The sequence below is a fragment of the Equus asinus genome, chromosome 3 (genome assembly GCF_041296235.1).
Source record: "Equus asinus isolate D_3611 breed Donkey chromosome 3, EquAss-T2T_v2, whole genome shotgun sequence".
Lineage (NCBI taxonomy): Eukaryota > Metazoa > Chordata > Mammalia > Perissodactyla > Equidae > Equus > Equus asinus.
The window spans coordinates 101,395,872-101,414,738 of NC_091792.1; the positions used below are offsets into that span (position 1 = coordinate 101,395,872).

General features: G+C 43.9%; 1 protein-coding gene across 9 annotated transcripts in view; it reads right to left on the bottom strand.

Moving 5' to 3' along the window:
* Positions 1-18,867, bottom strand: part of SEPTIN11 (septin 11) — a 125,314-nt gene that overhangs the window by 884 nt on the left and 105,563 nt on the right. For 2 of the 9 annotated variants that reach the window (XM_044766183.2, XM_044766184.2), the window contains exons 8-11: positions 17,287-17,455; positions 9,025-9,157; positions 7,760-7,947; positions 1,947-2,011 (exon numbers count right to left, since the gene is read on the bottom strand). In XM_044766183.2, the coding sequence (XP_044622118.2) occupies positions 1,990-2,011; positions 7,760-7,947; positions 9,025-9,157; positions 17,287-17,455 (512 nt within the window). In that variant the 3' untranslated portion in view covers positions 1,947-1,989. Of the gene's footprint in view, positions 1-459; positions 4,275-7,759; positions 7,948-9,024; positions 9,158-17,286; positions 17,456-18,867 lie in introns of those variants that run through there. The other 7 variants (XM_014865547.3, XM_014865541.3, XM_014865578.3 and 4 more) reach the window with 5 other exon arrangements.

Consider the following 18,867-nt stretch of genomic DNA (forward strand, 5'->3'; position numbering starts at 1 on the left):
TTGATTCTTAAAGTCTTAAAAAAAAAAAAAAACCAGGAGCATCTCTACAACAAACTGAAAGAAGAGCAGTGTGTCAGTTAAAAGGATGACTCCTTGAGCACAGGGTGGGGGTGGGGGGGGGGCAGATGCAGCAGCAGCAGTGTTGGCACCAGAGGCTGGGGAAAAAGAGGATGCCTCAGCTGGGCAGAGGGACAGTGGGGTGCCAAGGGACACTAATTAGGGCAGAAGGGGACGGGAATGGGGGAGAAATGGTGGCAGAGATGGTATGTGAAGTACAGGATACCACATGGCAAGTATCTTGGAGAAGTTGGTGCTGCCCAGATGGTAGCATTTGAAGTCCACCAGACAAGGCAGGAAAGCATGGGACTCTTTCATCCATTTCTTTTATCCAATATAGTAAGCATGTGTACATATGCATTTCAAACAGTGACTAAAAAGAACTCACAAAAGGGCACACGATGTTTGGGTAAAAATATATTTTCCCCCAATTTATGTCTTGGCACTAGTGATATATGCATAGATTACCTGTCCACCACTCTCCTACCTTAACAGACACCAAATTACCAAGTAGGTTTCTTGCTAAGTGATTACTTTCATACTTGAAAAAATGATATGCTTCACATCAATACAATTATTTTAGTTTTTAAAAAAAGACAAGTGTCTAACATGCAGCTTACATATATGACAATTCTGCATTAACACTGAAAGTAGATTACATAACAGTTTAGAAACACACTGGTTATTTTCAAACAGCAAAATGACAATGATCTACAACTACAGTTTAAGGCATATCAGCATATTTTAAAATTAAGAAATAGACAAAGTTCTAATGCTGTTCACAGCTTAGTTTTCACTTTATTTAAAAAATTCCCTTCATACCTACATACAGTCTAGACATTGTAGGTCATAATTTCTACTAAGGAGTCATCACATATGTATCCTGTCAATGGAACCAAGACTTCTGGAAGCTGAGACTTGACAATTTCAGACACTTGCAAATGGCAAAGCAAAGGGATCTGAATGGACAGTTTTGGTAGGACCACACAGAGACAGTATGACATGGGTTGAATAGCTGAAAAACCTACTTCAACAGTTTGTATGTGAAACACTTAGGGATATGTCAAGAAGGTGAGGAAACCAAGTCTATTACTTTGAGGTGCACAAGATAGAAAGACTAAGTGTTATTGCTGGTGAGATTTACAAAGCAGAGAGGGAAGATAATAAGTAACTTGTGCCCAGTGTCATTTTAAATGTTCCCCTGGTTGAGATGCCCTTTCTGGACAAAACCTTGACCAATTAATAGAGCCTAACCTGGGAAAACAGTCTCTGAACTGCCAAAAATTCTCATAAATGTTTCTCCGTCACATCTCACCACATATACAACTGTTATGGGTATCTAAAGTCCAGAAGCAGTAAAAAGATGGTCATTATGGTTGAACAAAAGATGTAGGGAGAGGCCAGCTAGAGCTGTCTGGCAAAAAAAGGTGATCGCTGCCAGCAGTTAGCACAAGGGAGAGACCGTTAAACCAAGATCACCAAAAAATTAGGCAGTCATAAAGGCAGCCTAGCATAAAAAATATTTTCCTCTTGATTTTCTCCAGTGGAAGGTTTCTCATTCTAGCTTTATTTACAAAGTCAGAACCAAGGACCCTCTGTAATATCCGATGATGCCCACGATGCTGTGTAGAAAGCCTGGGATTAGTAATTTCTTACTTCTATATTGATATCAAAGAGAAGTTGAATCTATGTGTTTCTCGTGAAAAAGACAAACGTGGCCAATTAAAATATGTTTAGTTATTTTTTTAAACAAAGACTACTCAAATCATTACCTCCCTACTACCCCCCTCCAAAAAAGGAAAAAAAAAAAAAAAATCCATCTATCCCATTTGCTTCCCTAATCTTAAAAAGTCAGAAAGATCTCAAAGGTTTCTTACTACCGTACTTACATGCAAAGGCGAAAGCACATCCAATTAGATTTGAGGGTATCATTTATTCCGTGCAGAGCCAAGGACTACTGTGAAAAAAGGCACAGATACAGAAAGAAGAGAAGGGCAGCAATAACAAACCAAACAGGGCCAGGGGCAGAAAAAAGTTCAGAAGCAACGCATTAAAAAAAAAAGCTTCTATATGTTTCTTTTGACTCTTTATTCCCTGACTCTCCGTATGATTTATTTTGCTGTGAAAAATTTTTAATGGGAAGGAAAAAAAAAAAAATCAGTCAATCAATAATCTTGGAATCAAAAAGTCAGCTGAATGCCTTCCATGGCTAGGCTCAGTTTAAAAAGGCTTTAGTGATGCATTAAAAATGGTAATTTTAAAGCAATATATTTTTAGAATTTACAAGTGTATTTTCTGTTACAAGGCACAAAAATGCTCACACAAGCAATGGTTGGAACAAGCAGACAACACAAGTATTCAAGCTTTTTGTCTGGTGCACAGCGTATGAGCAAATTCAGCCCATGGTTAGAATCAGCATGCCATCTAGTACTTGGCTGCTCCATAACTAGCTTCAGACTACAATCACTAAAAAAACAAAATCACTGGTCCAGTAGCTCCTAAACCTGTCTTTATACCACTACTACTGCTTCTAGCTTGCAGTTTCTATCCCAGCTTAGTATGGGCTTCAATGAAAGTGATTTCTTAACTTTGTCTCATTAAGCCTAAATCAGTTCACGGAAGACCATTGCTTCTTTCCCCTAAGAATATGGTTGAGGAATAAGAGAAGAAAAACAAAAATCTTTATTGGAATCAACCAGAGACTTACTAATTAAAAAAAAAAAGGGTGTGTGTGTGTATGCGTACGTCCAGGGAGGTACACTGTCTCCTGTCCTATTAATGTAAGACTAGTGAAGGCCAGAAGGAAAATGAAAAGGGGAAGTACTGGGTTCAAGAGAAATGTATTCTTTTAAGAAACAGGAGACAACAGAGTTAGAGAGAAAGTCGGGGGGCGGGGGGAATCTTCTTAGTAGAGGGAAAAAAATCAAGATGATGAAAGGATAAGCTCAAAAAGAAATAGTACAGAGAAGAGATTAAATATGCTCTTTTCTCTACAAATTGGCATCTGTGTCCTGGGATATGGGTTAGTGCTAATCCTCGTTGAGGGGGCGATGGGCCTTGGACACGAAGGCAGGTGGAGCCAGTCGTGGTGAGGGAAAAGTGGGGGAATTCCTTCAAGACAACTGCGTTTGGAAAACCAGCTGTTCTATTTCTTCTTCCCTTTCTTGCCAAATATGGAAAGGAGATTATGCAAGGACGCTGAACGTGAAGCTGAATTTCTCCTTTCTTGACTCACGGGTTTGTGTTATGTTCCTTCCTATTTCTACCTTAAATTGCCAAGGTCCCCTCAAATTTGTGCTACAGGTGATACACAGTTTATTACAAAATTTCTAGTTGAAGTATTTCTGAAAAATTTCTTCTCATGATTATTGAAAAATGTTATTAGAAGTACTAATATCATAGAAGCAGTCATTGGGCCCTCCCCCTCAGTCCACAGAGAGCAAATTTAGGTGTGCTTATGAAAGACTGCTTATCATAAGTAGTAAGTACGTCGTGGAAAGGCCATCATCCTTGTCGCACGAATAAAAGTGAACATAATCACAGTGTTCTTATTACAGTCCCACTTGGCCAGGATTTGAGAGACAAGGGTTCAGACACATTTTTAAAGCCATGAGAGGAGAAAGTCAGTCTGAACAGACCTACAACCCAGGCCAAATAATGTTATATATAAGAATGAAAAATCCATAGAAGCCACATAAAGCTTACCCCGCTTCTGCCTATGGACAAAGCTACCCTGGTCTGGAGCTGGTGTGGGGAAGAGAGAGAGTGAGTTCAGAGTTTTTGCCGTCATGGAGATGAATGATGGAGAAAAGCAAGTTGTTGGCCTGGCTACTCAGGTTTACAGTTGAGCTGCTGAGGTGGTGAGTTTCCTGTCAGGCGTACATGTGGCAATTTACCCTCCTTCCCTCCGTCCAAAGCAACACACAAGTCACAGGCATGCTTCCTGCCGCCGCTCTCAACAGGCATGAAAGGCAAATCATTTCCTTTCCAGAAACAAAGTCCAGCTGCACAGAGATTTTGCTGTTATTCCCTTGTTCTAGGATTTCCCACCACCCAACAATATTCAGCAAAATGAGTTAATAGTTATTGGTGTCTGGGAAGGGTAAAAAAAAATAAAAATAAAACAAAAGGACACATATGGCAGAGATACAATATTACTGCAAAAGCAGGTGAATGCGGACCATCCTTGGCTTGCCAGGCTTTATGTGAAGCTTGCACTGCAAGTTAAAAAACAAAACAAAAAAGTTAGAAATAATAATAAATAAAAAAGAAAGGAAAATTAGGAGCGCCAGCACCAGCATTCGGTGATGGTAAATGCTCATGCAATGATTATGGAATTGACTGAAATTAAAACCAAAAATTTGAGTAAGCTGTTCTACATGACAAGCAAAAGCAAAATTTTAATACCGAATTAAAGAACACGTGGTTAGTTTCCATTTGCATGTAATTTAGAATTCACGAGTGACTTCTTGAAACCACTACATGTTCTAGTGGAAAGATTTACTGTTCAATTTTCATTTTCTCAAACAACACAAAATCATTAGCTATCAGATTTGGGCACCACGTCGGTATGGAATGGGACTGCATCTTCCATTTCTGAGCTGCTGGAGTCAGAGAATAAATATACAATAAATGTCTTTGAACAATTAACTTGGAGATTAGAATATAGTGGATGATGGACATGCTATTAATCTACTCGGGAAGGAAAAAAAGACAATCTTTACATGGTTACAGCTACAGCAATGCCAGGAGCCTTCCCCCTCTTAGGTATAAAGCAGTGCCAAACCCAAGGTCCACAGTCTAATTTTAGGCAAGTCCAAAACATGCAACTGCATTCCTTAGCAAGAACCAAATTAATTTTTTTTTTTAAAAAAGATGAGTGGATGATTGTGTCGACTGTAGTTATCAGATACCAGGTTCAGTTTTAAAATGGATTTTCAAACTTGCTTTTGGGATGGATGCATCCTGCTGGCAATGGTGCAAAGTTTTCAGAAAAGATGAACACTGTCCACTGAACAACTTACCCTCGGCAGTCCCACCCCTGTGGTGTAGCCACCAACAAGGAAGGTGACTTGGTGGCCAGAGATGGCAGGAGATGGGATCCAGCTAACGGCAGTGCCAGGGTTAGTTCTACTTTGTAACCTTAGGAAATGTTATACGTTCTCATGCCACTACAGGTCAAGGAAAAGCATAAAGCCTTACCTACGTTAAAAAGGGAGCGTGACATTAGAATAGAAAAAACAGAATTTAAAACTATTACAAAAACTAAGTTAAGCTCTGAGGTGGAAGCACAGAATGTGAATAAATAAGCAACTGCTAGAACGAAGCCAGCTCCTAAGTGGCATGTTTGGCGACTCCAGCATCTCCTCCAGCTCCACGAGGAGCAAAGAGTCTCCATGTATTTTCAAAGTGCTACTCTGGTTACCCTGGTTACTGTCTTTCTGTGGTCCCCTCTAACCAAAACTCTCCACTGGCAGTAAAAAGAGTGATTTTTTTTTTTTACTTTTACACTTCACTGTACAACACTGGCAGTTACTTTCACTGTTCAAATGGGAAAGTGTGGGAAAGGGAAGAACCTAGAGGAAGTTACCAAAAAAATATGTGCCACGGTCAGGCACAAAACCTGGTGACTATTGTGCACCAAATTACGTCTAATTCCATTCATAATAAATGAGAATATATAAATAAGGCTAAAATAGAATTCACACATACTTCACGTAAACTTGAAAAGCATTATACATTGCTAAGGCCCAAGGCTGGGAAGAAAATAAACTAAAATGTTAAAAAGGGCATGGAACAACCTCCCTACACTGCGAAGTGTGTTACTAGAAAGACCTTTTTTTATTGGAGGCACAGTATCAATCAGCTCTTGGAATTTTTATTGCTGAAAGGCACATCCAGTATACATGAAATACCCTTGGAACATTGCTGGTCTTCTATAAACGTTTTGAGTTCTCAAACATGTACCTTCATGCACTTAAGCACTTCAGGGTAAGAAAAACTTGACCTTGGGTTTCCTAAGCTGTCAATCGGGAGCTTTTTCTGTTTCATTCATGCCTATAGATATAGACACAAACACACATTCACACAACCTATTCTTGTCTTGGGTTAGTTTCCATCAACAGGGTATGATGTCAAATGGCTTTCATTTTGTCCTCACTGGGAGAGTCACCGCAATCTCTGAATCTCTGCACGGAGAACGTACCCATTAGTGACCAATGCTCTCCCAACATGTGTAGCTGCAAAAGCGCTTTCTTGAACTGCATTTTAATCTGGGCAGCTGTTACTCAGAATTAATCCAGTATAACTGAATTTTCAGCCCCTAGGGTGCTGTGATCATTTAGGTCTGTATCAATCCCATTAAAATCACACCTCACCTACACCAATTACTTTCTATTGCTTGGAAAACGTGCTTGCTTTCTTGCTCTCTTGACACATTTTCTGCTGCGTCAGAGCTTGGGAAATCAAAGTTTGTACAGTATAATTTAAAACTCTCTCTGTGTGTCACTGTAGCAGTGCGTTTTGATTCCTACCACAAGCAACATAACAAGATTCCTCAGGGGCGAGTCTCCATGTTCACCAAGACTAGGCGAATAGCACCATCGTCTCACTCCCCTGTGACAGGTCTCAATTACTGTGCAGACTCAATCTTACCTGCTGGAGTTTTAAAGAATGTAATTCTTGGCCTACTCGAGTACCAACATTTTTATTATTTGCTTAGTTGTCAGCGTTTTTCCTAGAGCCTTAGCATCTAAGGATGAAGAGCAAGGGTCCTGAAATACGTTCTGAGCTGCCTTATTGCTGCCTTAAGAGCACCACACATTCAACAGACAAAGGCGGGCGGCATCAGTGGGTTCACCATCCGGCCACCACAAAGGTTTTCCTCAAAGGGATCTTCCTGACCACTGTGCTGACTGTCAACCAACAGCAATTGTCATAAAACCGCCCTCTCTGGTCTTCAGGTGATTTGCCATGAGCTTCAGGTCAGAGGAGAATTTTAAGGAAGGCCCAAATCTCCCACTGGATTCAGGCAGCTGCTTTTGGAGTATAACAGGAAGTGACCAACGGAAGAGCAGAACCTAACCCTTTGGCACATTAAATCAAGGCCATGTTTAAAAATGTTTTTTGTGTGGATTATAGGTGTGTCCTGAGGGTTGGTGGGGGTATCTTAACTGCATGGGCATTTTGATCCCATTTTCACAATAAAACAATTCATCATCTTGTTGAATTTAGAGGAAAACTACTGGCCACTAGCAGTTCTTCTAAATCTTTCATTTTGGGAACAAGACTTTCAATGACTGGCTCACCAAGCCTTACCAACAAAGAATAGAAAAATAATTTTAACAATCGTAACTTTAGGGTGCTCTTTATCAAAGAGTCATGAGGATTGTCTCCAGAGAGAAGTGAAGAGAAATAAACTGTCTTCTCGAGAGTCCTAGTGTTGGTGCAGAAGATGCTACCGGAGACAACACGCTACTCCAGTCCCGACTGCTTGATCGTGTGGTCAAGTTTTAAATTAATGTTTGTGTACCCTTTAGAAATACTTTAAAAACCTTTATCATCTTCCCTGCACTGTAGAGAAAATACTTGCTTTTATCTTTCTGGTAACAGACCAGTTTCCAGTCTGTAAATGGGAAAAGTAGAGACATGCAAGAAGAATAAAATGTGAGAGGGCCCCAGGACCTGGGCGACACCTGCTTACTTTTTCTTATCCTTGTCTTTCTTGGTTTGCTGGGCCCCAGACTGCTGGGCCTGGGACTGCAGTAACTGAGCTGCTGCTTTCTTCTTCTGGAAATTGTTCACCTCCTCCTCCAGCTCCTTCTTCTTGTCTTCCACTTTCTTCTTCTCTTCTTGGTGTGTCCGCTTTAGGAGGTCAAACTTCTCGTGGAGCTGGAGAGAAGAAGAGGAAGACAGCCTTGGAGAGGGGGATGAGAAGGTTACCGGTGTAAGGTTATTGGGATCTGTTCAAAAACAAACCGTGTGCCGCACTGCTGCACGCACTTCAATTACACGGGCTCCTGGAAGAGCCAGGCAGAGACGGTGAGGACCAGCCCTTGGAGCCCTACACTCCTTTGAAACTTAAACCCCTGGGACGAAGGAGAATCCTTGTACACTTTCTCTGATAGTAAAGTACATATTCATTGTAAAAAACATCAGGAAGAAAATAAAAATTAGCCATGCTCCTAGTAGGAAACACCCTAATGCTAAGAGTAGTTCTTTACTTCTGGTCCTTTTTCAAAATGTACAATATACATTTCCTTAGGGGCATACACAGTGACTACAGATATATATATATATGTGCTAGTCAAAGAATAAGAGTATGTTCAGAAATTTCTGGCCCTTGACAAATTGAATTTAAAAAATTATCACAATGCAGAAATGAAAACTGGGAGGAAGGAAGGGAGGAAGGGAGGGAGGAAACAATTCTTACTAGATAATTCTAGATTTTTACCTAGCATCCATTTGGTACTTAAAGCCAACAGCAAATAAGGCTCAACTTTCCTTTCTGTGGAGCAAAACTATATTGAATGCTTAGCTATTTAAATAACTTCCAAATTTCAGTAGTCTTTATAAAGATAAATTAAAAGGGGATGATGAGGAAATTATGTAGACAATTTCATTTGGAATTGTATTGAGCTACAGGTCAAGCACTTGAGTTCCTCATCTCCTATAAGAGGCAAACATCGCACACTCTGTCTCTCTCTCTCAATGGGATGAGTGTTGTAACAGAAATCCATGTGAATTTCTAGGAAGCAGTTCGTTTGGTCCGGGCACGGGGAGGGAGAGGGAGTCAGAGGGGCACTGGAACAAGGAGCATGCCTACGAAGGCGGCAGCATGAGCACAGACATGGCATGTACAGCCATCACCCATCAGACAGTGCCCGACCAGCACGGAGTCCTACACAATGTGAAGTACTAATAAAACACCTTGCTGTGTTTCTCTCCCTTGAAGGACAGATGGCTTACCTCTTTCTCTGCCTCTTTAAGTTCAGCTTCTTTCTCCTTCACTCTCATAACAAACATCTGTCTCATCTCTTCCTCTTTCTTCTGAAGTTCTCCCAGAAATTCGTTCCTTTTTGCTTCGTATGTCTCCTGAAGACTATTCAAAAGCCACAAACCAAGGACAGCGTCGTGAAGTCGCACAGTAAGAAACGTCACTTCATATAATTTCTACCCATCCACTTCTAAAACATAGATAAGGCTGCCACTTACCATATTAAAGGACACACAAAATGGCACCATCTTCTTTTTAGTTACGCAGCAATTATAAAGACAAGCACGTCAAGAACCAGAAATGAGTCAATAAGCGCAAGGCAGCACTAAAGTTATGTCTCTCACTGGCCAAGGTTTATGCTACGTATACTCATACCAGGAAAGCCTGGGCTGGGCTGGCTGGTATCTTCCAGATCAGCAAACGAGATATGATTTCGAGTTTTAGAAGATGGAGGTAGGATGGTGTAGGGAAAGAAATGCACAGGCACTGGCGCCAGACAGATCAGGGTTTGGATTCGGCCACAGCAACTGACTGACTGATCGTGGGAAGGGCACAGCCTCTCAGCCTCGGCGCTCTCTGTGTGAGCCATGCATCCAGCAGCACTCACCTTCCAGGGATATGATTACGGGAATTAAATGGGGGCAGAGGGAGAGTAGCAGTGGACATACCGCCAGGGCTTGACAAATGGTACCCCCACACTCACCTCCCTCCAGCCCCCAATTTAGAAAGCAGACTCAGTGAAGCATCTAAAGAGACAAAGTATGTCTAAAGATTAGAGGAAATCGCTTCTTTTCAAGTTATCTTACCAACTGTAAATAAGCAGGGAGGAGTTTTATTTTTATTTTAAACCCTATCCTCCTCCTGAGTGTCTACAGAACTTAGAGCCCAATATTTTAAATCAAATGTCAGACACAGCTTTATCTCTAAGACAGAAGAAACATATTTACAGAAAAATCATCTTTGATAACAGAACTTAAGAAAACACATGCCCAGACCCACACCCAAACAGAGAAACATTTCCTGATGTTATAAGGCGCTATTTCTATTTCCCCCTGGCAGTTTTCCTAGAACCAGAGTTGTTACAGTAACACAAGTCTGCAAGATTATCCACCCTTCCCCATGGACCAAATTCACCCAAAGTGCTGACTCCAAACCGGAGAGGCTGCAGGCAACCCAGGCGCCATGCAGAGCCGCCCGCTAGCATTCACCCTCGTCCTTTTAGAAGGAGAAAAAGGACATTTGGGTGGCGAGACACACATGCGCGTAGATTTACAAAGGACTAAACAATTAGAAAATGTATTAATTAGGGTTGTTTATACTTCTAGATCAACACTGTAATTGGTTGACTAAAAATAAGTTCTCCTGCCCTCAAGAGTATCAACACGACCTGTTAATGCACAATCGCGTGTTTTGAATTTCCAGTGGCATATTTAGCTTTCACATTATCTTATGAGACAAGAAGTTTGGCCAATGTGAATGTTGGCTAATATTAATAACAATATTTGGACTTGAAATTTAAGATATATAGGACCAGCCTCGGTGGCCTACCAGTTAAGTTCAGTGTGCTCCACTTAGGCAGCCTGGGTTGGGCTCCCAGGCCTGGACCTACACCGCTCTGTTAGCAGCCGTGCTGTGCTGGCAGCCCGCATACTAAAAATAGAGGAAGATTGGCATGGGTGTCAGGGCAAATCTTCCTCAGCAAAAAACAAACAAACAAAAAGATACATAGCCACAGAGATATAGAAATGCATTGGTAATAGAACTATAAAATAATTCATGAACTTCACTTTGCTTGTTAGCTTCCAATAAACTTTTAATCACCATTATTTGTGTCAGAATTGCCAAAGGCAGAAGATGACTGGTCCTTGCTATGAAATTTGGGGGGAAGCTCAGTTTTAGTTGATTTTAGGATAACGAATACATCTCCCTCTTCTTTCTAATGAACAGTGGAACACCTTTTACAGAAACGCTACCCAAAATATGTTTCAGAGATCACTAGTTTCAAGAGATCTTCAAAAGAAGGTTCCCATGTCGAAGCCGTAAATGGGAATGCTGTGTGCGACCTCCCTTCAGGAGAGTCTCAATGCACAGCGGCTCCAACCTTGGCAGCACCCAGGACTGCCTGGGCATGCTTTATGGGACTTTTCTAACAGTCTCCTAACTCCACTCCTAGAGATGCTGATTCAGCATGCAGCCTAAGGCAAAATAATCTGTTTTTTCCAAAAGATGGGCCCTGAGCTAACATCCGTTGCCAATCTTCTTCTATTTTTCTTTCTCCCCGAAGCTCGCCAGTACCTAGTTGTATATTCTAGTTGTAGGTCCTTCAAGTTGTGCTATGTAGGACGCTGCCTCAGCATGGCCTGACGAGCAGTGCCATGTCCACGCCCAGGATCCGAACCGGCGAACCCCAGGCTACCAAAGCAGAGCGCGTGAACTTAACCACTCGGCCACGGGGCCAGCCCCTGTATTTTTTTTTAAATGTTTCCCAGGTGATTTGATGTAACTAGTTTGCCAACCACTGCTGCTCTTAAATGCTCTGAGAAGTCCTTCAGTAAAAAAATCTGTTTAAGTTGATGAACTTAGAGCTCCTCCAATGTGTTTACTCACAGAATCTCATTTTAAATCAGCCACAGAGAGAATGTACTTTGGCTAATGCTACCCAGAATACTGAGAATTCTCAAGATGACTCTGCCTTATCCAGTACCAGCCATAACCTAGCTTAGGCTCCAGTTTCTGGAGACGTATTTTCAAACTATTGGTCATGACCCAATTGAGGGTCTTAACCACTATGTTAAAAGAGAAAGTTTAAGAGAATAGGAGAGAAAATACCAGAATGCAGTGCAAACCATAAAAGCAGGTATTACTTCATGACATGTGTAAACTAGGACACAGAACATATCCTATAGTTTAGGTTTCAGCCCAAAGCTGGCAAGTCCTTGTCCTAGAGAAAGACTAAGGAGCAACGTTGCCACTGGCCAAATGGCCTCAGCCAGGAGTCTGGTGGCAGTTTTGACATCCTGTGCTGAAACAGGAAAACGGGCTCAACAAATGCTATTTATCCCATCACTGTATCCTAGGACATGAACGAGCTTTTGAACTGATGTTAGAAATGATAAGCAATATATAAGAAAGAAATCATAAGACCTGACTCCAGGGAGCCACACTACAGTAAGCCACTTAGAAATGACTTACAACCACGGCATTTGCAGACTCAGATTCCCCAGCACCTCTACCAACTAAGCTGTAAATGAGACACCAGAAACCCTCCCCAGTGCTTCCAGTCAATAAGGACCAGCCGGGGGGCCAGCCCGGTGGCGCAGTGGTTAAGTTCGCACGTTCCGCTTCTCGGCGGCCAGGGGCTCGCGGGTTCAGATCCCGGGTGCGGACATGGCACTGCTTGGCACGCCATGCTGTGGTAGGCGTCCCACATATAAAGTAGAGGAAGATGGGCACGATGTTAGCTCAGGGCCAGGCTTCCTCAGCAAAAAGAGGAGGACTGGCAGTAGTTAGCTCAGGGCTAATCTTCCTCGGGGGGGGAAAAAAAAAGGACCAGTTGACAAGGAACCAGTTCTATGTCATCCACTCAGTGCCTAAAGGGATGATGTCTTTTGCAATTTTAGCTCTTTCAACTTTTTTTTTAAAGATTTTATTTTTTTTCCTTTTTCTCCCCAAAGCCCCCCGGTACATAGTTGTGTATTTTTAGTTGTGGGTCCTTCTAGTTGTGGCATGTGGGATGCCGCCTCAGCATGGCTTGATGAGCGGTGCCATGTCCACGCCCAGGATTCGAACCAGTGAAACCCTGGGCCACCAAAGCAGAAGGCGCGAACTTAACCACTCGGCCACGGGGCTGGCCCCCCAACTTAATTTTTAATTGTAGTTATTAACGCCCTTTTCTAAGTAAGACATGTATAATTTTTTCATGAGGTTTTCGGTTGCTTTGAAAATGAGGATTTTGTCTTCCCATTTTCTCTTAACAGCCCTCAGTAGAGGTAAGTTGTGCTCATGGAAGTCAAGAGAAGGGAGATGAGTACAGACATTTCAGTTCATCCTTCATTCTGGCAATTCACACAGCACAATTCTCTCCCTGTTACAGTCTCCTGGAACCGCCTAGTCAAGGGCAGGCCAGAGGTTAACACACCACCAGTATGTATGGAGCAATTCACAAAGGTGAATGCATTAATCCTTACAAGCCCAATAAGGTAGGTATGAATATGACCTCCCATTTTATAGTTGGAGAAACTTGGCACAGAGGTGTTTAGTGATCTGTCCAGGCCACAATGAAGTGACAGAGTCAGGATTTGCACCCAGGCCACTTAGCTCAAGCAGGAGCTCTACCCACTGCACTGCACGGAACTGGGGCCCACATGTTCATAAAAATGAAAGGGTCCCAGGGGCCTGAAAACTTTGTGATCTCTGGTTCGGACAGGGTCTGTTGGGAAAAGGGCAGTGGTGTCTCAGGAGAAAGAAGCAGAGACAAGATCAGTCCCTACTCGTGTCCTACATCCCATTCCCCTCTTCTACCCCAAATGCCAGCCAGAAAGGGGCTGAGGTCTGCGGGGAGGGGACCCGGGTCCAGGGAAGGCACGGTGCTCCTGCTGGGCTGAAGCATGAGCTCCAAGACCGCAGGGCAGCAGGCGGGAAAGAAGGGCACGAGGAAAAGCAGGTCGACACCTGGAGACAGATATGCAGATAGCCAGGTGTGTCTATATTCTGCCACAAGACAAGAAAGACACATCTCTGAAGTTAGGCAGGTTTAAGGCCACCACCAGTGACAGACTCAGCTTTACGGCCTAGTTACTTTCCAGGCTTAAATACAGCCTCTTACTGTGCTTGCCCAGCTCCTGGTCTTGTTTCACACCAGGTAGTATATCCAGGTGACGGCTCCGACTTCCTAGCCTTGGCATTAGAGGTGACTCTGTGCTTTGTAAACACCTGGTATAAACATAAGCTGGGCCTAGAGGGCAAAAGGCGGACATGGGCTGTTCAGAGGGAAGGATGGACCGCACTGTGCACCCACACAGGGATCCTCTACTTTGAGAATATAAAGGAACCTTGAGTCCTTCATCTCTACTCCTCCAGGCTCCCCCTAAATTCATATGGGAGAAAAATCTTCTAAGAGCATCCAGGAATGATGACTTCAAAGACGAACTTCTGGGAAATCACTCCAATTGGCTGTGGATTTTGCTTTTCCTGAATTGCGCCATCCCTCAGTGAGGTCCTTCACTGAACTACTCCCTCAGTGTGGGCTCACAAACACGCTGGGGCTGCCGGGAACTCCTCAAAGGGAAAGGCTGAGCCCTTTGTAAAGTAGTGGTTTCCAGGAAAAGGAACACCAAGTTCATTTCACCTTGCTATTTGCCAAGACATGAGATTCAAAGCCAACTTTTATGTTCCAAATGATCTTGCCTGCACCAAGAGGGGCACCTGAGGTTGAATGAGTGGATTTCTAAGAGGAAACTTAGAAACACTGCTCCCAGTGTTCCCAGTAATTGAGATGATAGAAGGTATTTTATTTTTAGAAGGTCTATTTTTCTCTACTTATTTTCTTATAGAGAAAAGAGTAAAGGTCTTGGTTTCATATATGTATATATTTCCCCCTTGTCATCATCAAAAAGGAAACCTCAGTCTAGTAGAAATGGAACCAAATGCTAATGGAGAAGGGGAGATGTGTGCATAAAGCATGTTCTCTACAAGTCAGGTGGCATCAGTGACATCCGCCCGCATCCTGAAGCCCCCTGAAGACAGGGAGGCCAGGCCTCACAGAAGGCACGCTGGACCTAGGCAGCAACACCTCCCCCTGGTGGCCAGTTGCCTTGGGCTTGCAGGAGCTATTTTAACTGAAATGCCAAAAACAGGGGCCGGTTCCGTGGCTCAGTGGTTACATTCCTGCGCTCAGCTGCAGCGGCCCAGGGTCTCGCTGCTTTGGATCCTGGGCGCGGACATGGCACCACCACTCGTCAGGTCATGCTGAGGCGGCGTCCCACATGCCACAACTAGAAGGACCCGCAAGTAAAAAAAAAAAAAAAGTACATATATTTATACACAACTATGTACTGGGGGCATTTGGGGAGAAAAAGCAAAAAAAAAAAAAAAAAAAAAGATTTGCAACGGTTGTTAGCTCAGGTGCCAATGTAAAAAAAAAAAAAAAGCCAAAAACAGAGACGGCAGAGGAGGTTGCACGTCTGCAGCAGGAGACAATCCTCACCATCTCCAGGCTCCCAGGGGACCCGAGGACCCTGGTGGAGACATGGAAGGCAGCTAAGGGGACACAGCACAGACTCTTCAGAGTCCACAGCCAAAAAGGACACAGCTGTGGTGGATGGTTCTTAACATATTGGTAGGTAAATTACCTCTAACAGACTTTAGCAACAGCCATGTGCATTCTAACTTTTGCAGGCAGTTCTCGGGCTCCAAATTCTAATCTAGTGCAGGGGCCGCAAATTACAGTCCGCGGGCGAAATCGGGCCCCCACCTGTTTCTGTAAACAGTGTTATTGGAAGGCAGCCACACCCATTCATTTACCTTATGGTTTCTGGCTGCTTTCACACTACAAGAGTAGCTGTGACAGAGATCGCATGGCCTGCAGCGCCTAAAATATTCACTATCTGGCCCATTATGGAAAAAGTCCTCTTACTAGATCTGTCCCCTGATCTAGGCCAGCAACTCGTTTTATAGATGAAGAAACTGAGGCCCAGAGAGGGTAAGGAGTTGAGCAGTAGCAGGGTCAAAACTTGAACCCACGCTCCTGACTCTTGGCCCAGTGCTCTTCAACACGGCCAGCGTCTGAATGAGGGAGAGGGCAAACGAGCTCGATTTTACCGCACTTCCTCTCGTTCCACCAGCAGGCATCAAACAAAAAGACTCCATGAAAAAATACAGATAGCCTCCCGCACACAAAACCCATTTTCATCAGGTTTAACCACCATGGAGGAGGCTTGATTTTGCGGGGACTATTTTTTGGTGAACGCATTTCAAGGTTCAATTAGCTAACCTGTGTACACAGAGGCGTCCTATTCCTTGCCTCAGAAAGAGCCGTTTCATCCGGCTGAAGATGCCCCCTCTGCCACCGTCCCCGCCCCACCTCCCGAGGCAGGAGTAAATGGTGCAGACTTGACTAGAAGTTAACTTCTTGGTTAGAAGCCCTTCGCAAGGGGTCTCCATCTGTTCTCACCTTACACACACACGCTGACAACACTCTACAGTAGCACTGTACCAGGAGAACAGTCAGGACATTACTAAACTCTCTCTAAAGCAACTGCAAGAAAATAAACCCCCTCCCTCCCCAGTGGCAGCTCGGATCCCGGAGAAGGGAATCTGGCCACACCGCACACACGCTGCCTCAGGAGCCAGCCGGCTCCTAGACACAAAGTGGGAGCTACCGGGCTGGCCGCAAAAGAGGAGGAAACACTGAGCCCAGACACACCTCACCTGCACTCAAATCTCCATTAAGAAACGGTGTGGGTCAGTCTGGACAAGGCAATCCTCTCCTGTGCCAGGAGGTGGCGAGCCTGGCCCGGCAGCCCCACCTCCCCTCCATCACTCACCCAGCCCCGGCCCCCGACGCTCCCCAACCCCCACCCCGCACTCTGCCGGGGCCTGCGGCTTCGCCAAGGCCGTTCGTTCTTCTTTAATTTCGATATTTGTTCTTCTTTAATTTCGATATTCTCCCCTTCACATTTTGCCCCTTCATCTCCATCCTTCAGTGATGTCGGAAAATACTTAGGAAGTTTTCTCCACGTTACTCCCTTTTCTCCTCCTGTTAGAATTGTACGGAACCACTGAAAGCTGGGAAAGGGCTTCAAAAAGTAAGAGCCGGGGGACGTTAAACCTGGTTAGCAGAAACGAAGGAGATAAACTGTAATGAGTGGCGACACCTTTGTCAATGCCTGGACCAGGCTCTGTGGCTCTGCAAGCATAATGATTAAAAGCAGGGGTTCAAACTCGGCCCCGTCACTTGCTACTTGTAGAACCTTGGGCTGGTTTATACTTTCACTGCCTTAGTGTCCTCATCTGTGAAACGAGGATGAGAATAGCGACATCAACTCCACGGGTTACTTGCGATAACGCAAGTAAAGTGGTTCTCACAACGCCTGGCAATGTGGGCTCTTCATCTGCGCCCAATCAGGTCCCTCCCTCCTGATACCTCAATCCAATAAGCATTTCTGTGATTACCAACACGCCACTCTCAGCATTGTCTGTTTCTGGAAGCACCCGATGGCTAGGTGCCCTCCTACCTGAAGGGCTTGCTGTCAGGGTCAGTGTCCTTGAAGCCCATCTCCTCGAGCTTACAGCGCCGATACAACTCATAATGGCGGCTGTGAGTCTGTTCCCGCAAATCCTCCATGTTCACTCGGATCAGCATCTCCCGAAGTTTCACAAAATCACAGTGGTTTTCATTCTCAACTGCAAGAAATGAAGAACAAAGGCGGGGTGGGGGGGCTATCAGCGACGATGTCACTGAAAACCTGAAGTGATGCTTCCAATATGTTACCATCGCTCCTGAAATCTCTGAGGTGTCAAAGCCATCTGAACATCCTTTGCTGGAGTCACTTTACATTCCTAATGAAGACAAGATTTCTGACAACGATGATCATAATGCTGATGACAACAGTGACTGCCGAGGGCCTGCTCAGTGCAGGGACTGTGGGAGGAGCTTTACGAATATTGTCTTTACTTTTTCTAATAATTCTGCCAAGTATGCACTGTGACCCTTGTTTTGCAGATGTAGAGCACGGCTTTGACAAGCAAGCCGACCTCCCAGATAGAGGCGGCAGACTCTACATTCAAACCCTGGGCCATCTGGCTCCATAGCCAGGCCTGTTTCTACCACTGCACGCCATCTGCAACTCTGCAAGGCAGTTTCTTAGAGATCATTTCATTTAATCAACAACACTATGAAAAAGTTTTCTTATTGTAGAGAAATCGGTAAGATTCATAAAAATTATAATTTTCCTAGGAATCTCAAAGGTACTCACTTCTTACAGATTTATTTGCCTTTATTCAGAAGAAAGGAAAAGGAGGACTGATAAAGAACAAAAGAACTTTCTATAGCCATACTCCTTCAGAAGACACAAGGTAATAGAGTATTTGCCCATCAAGGTGACATATGGGAAGCTTCTTCAGGTTCGGGACCGTGGTCATGTCCCCCAATGCCAAATATAGGTCAGATATTCACTAAGATAACATTTAATTGGAAGACAATTTTTCCAGAGATAATGGAGAAACAAGTATTTTCTTGTTTGCAAGAAACTTTTGCAGGTTTCTTACACTTTGCTGAAGAAACTGGTTCAAAAGCAGTTCAAACTCCTAGGGAAGGACTCTTTTTTTAAACTTATTTTGCAAACCAATGAGTCTTTTTTTTTTTTTTTTTAAGATTGGCATCTGAGCTAACAACTGTTGCCAATCTTTTTTTTTTTCCCCACCTTTTCTCCCCAAATCCCCCCAGTACATAGTTGTATAGTTTAGTTGTGGGTCCTTCTAGTTGTGGCATGTGGGATGCTGCCTCAGCATGGCCTGATGAGTGGTGCCATGTCCGCGCCCAGGATCTGAACTAGCGAAACCCTGGGCCACTGAGCAGAGTGCGCGAACTTAACCACTCGGCCACGGGGCCAGCCCTGGAAGAACTCTTTTCTATCAGTACTTTATACTGAATTTCCCCCACAAGTGAACATCCTTGAGGGGCTGCCGCATGGGCACTAGGGTTTTGCAGCCTCTCCTCTCCATTGTCTACCTACCTGGTCACCGTTTCTTTCCTCCTCACTCCCACAATTGCAAGGGGTACAACCCGCTCCCTCTGCCTGCCCACGGTTGTGGAC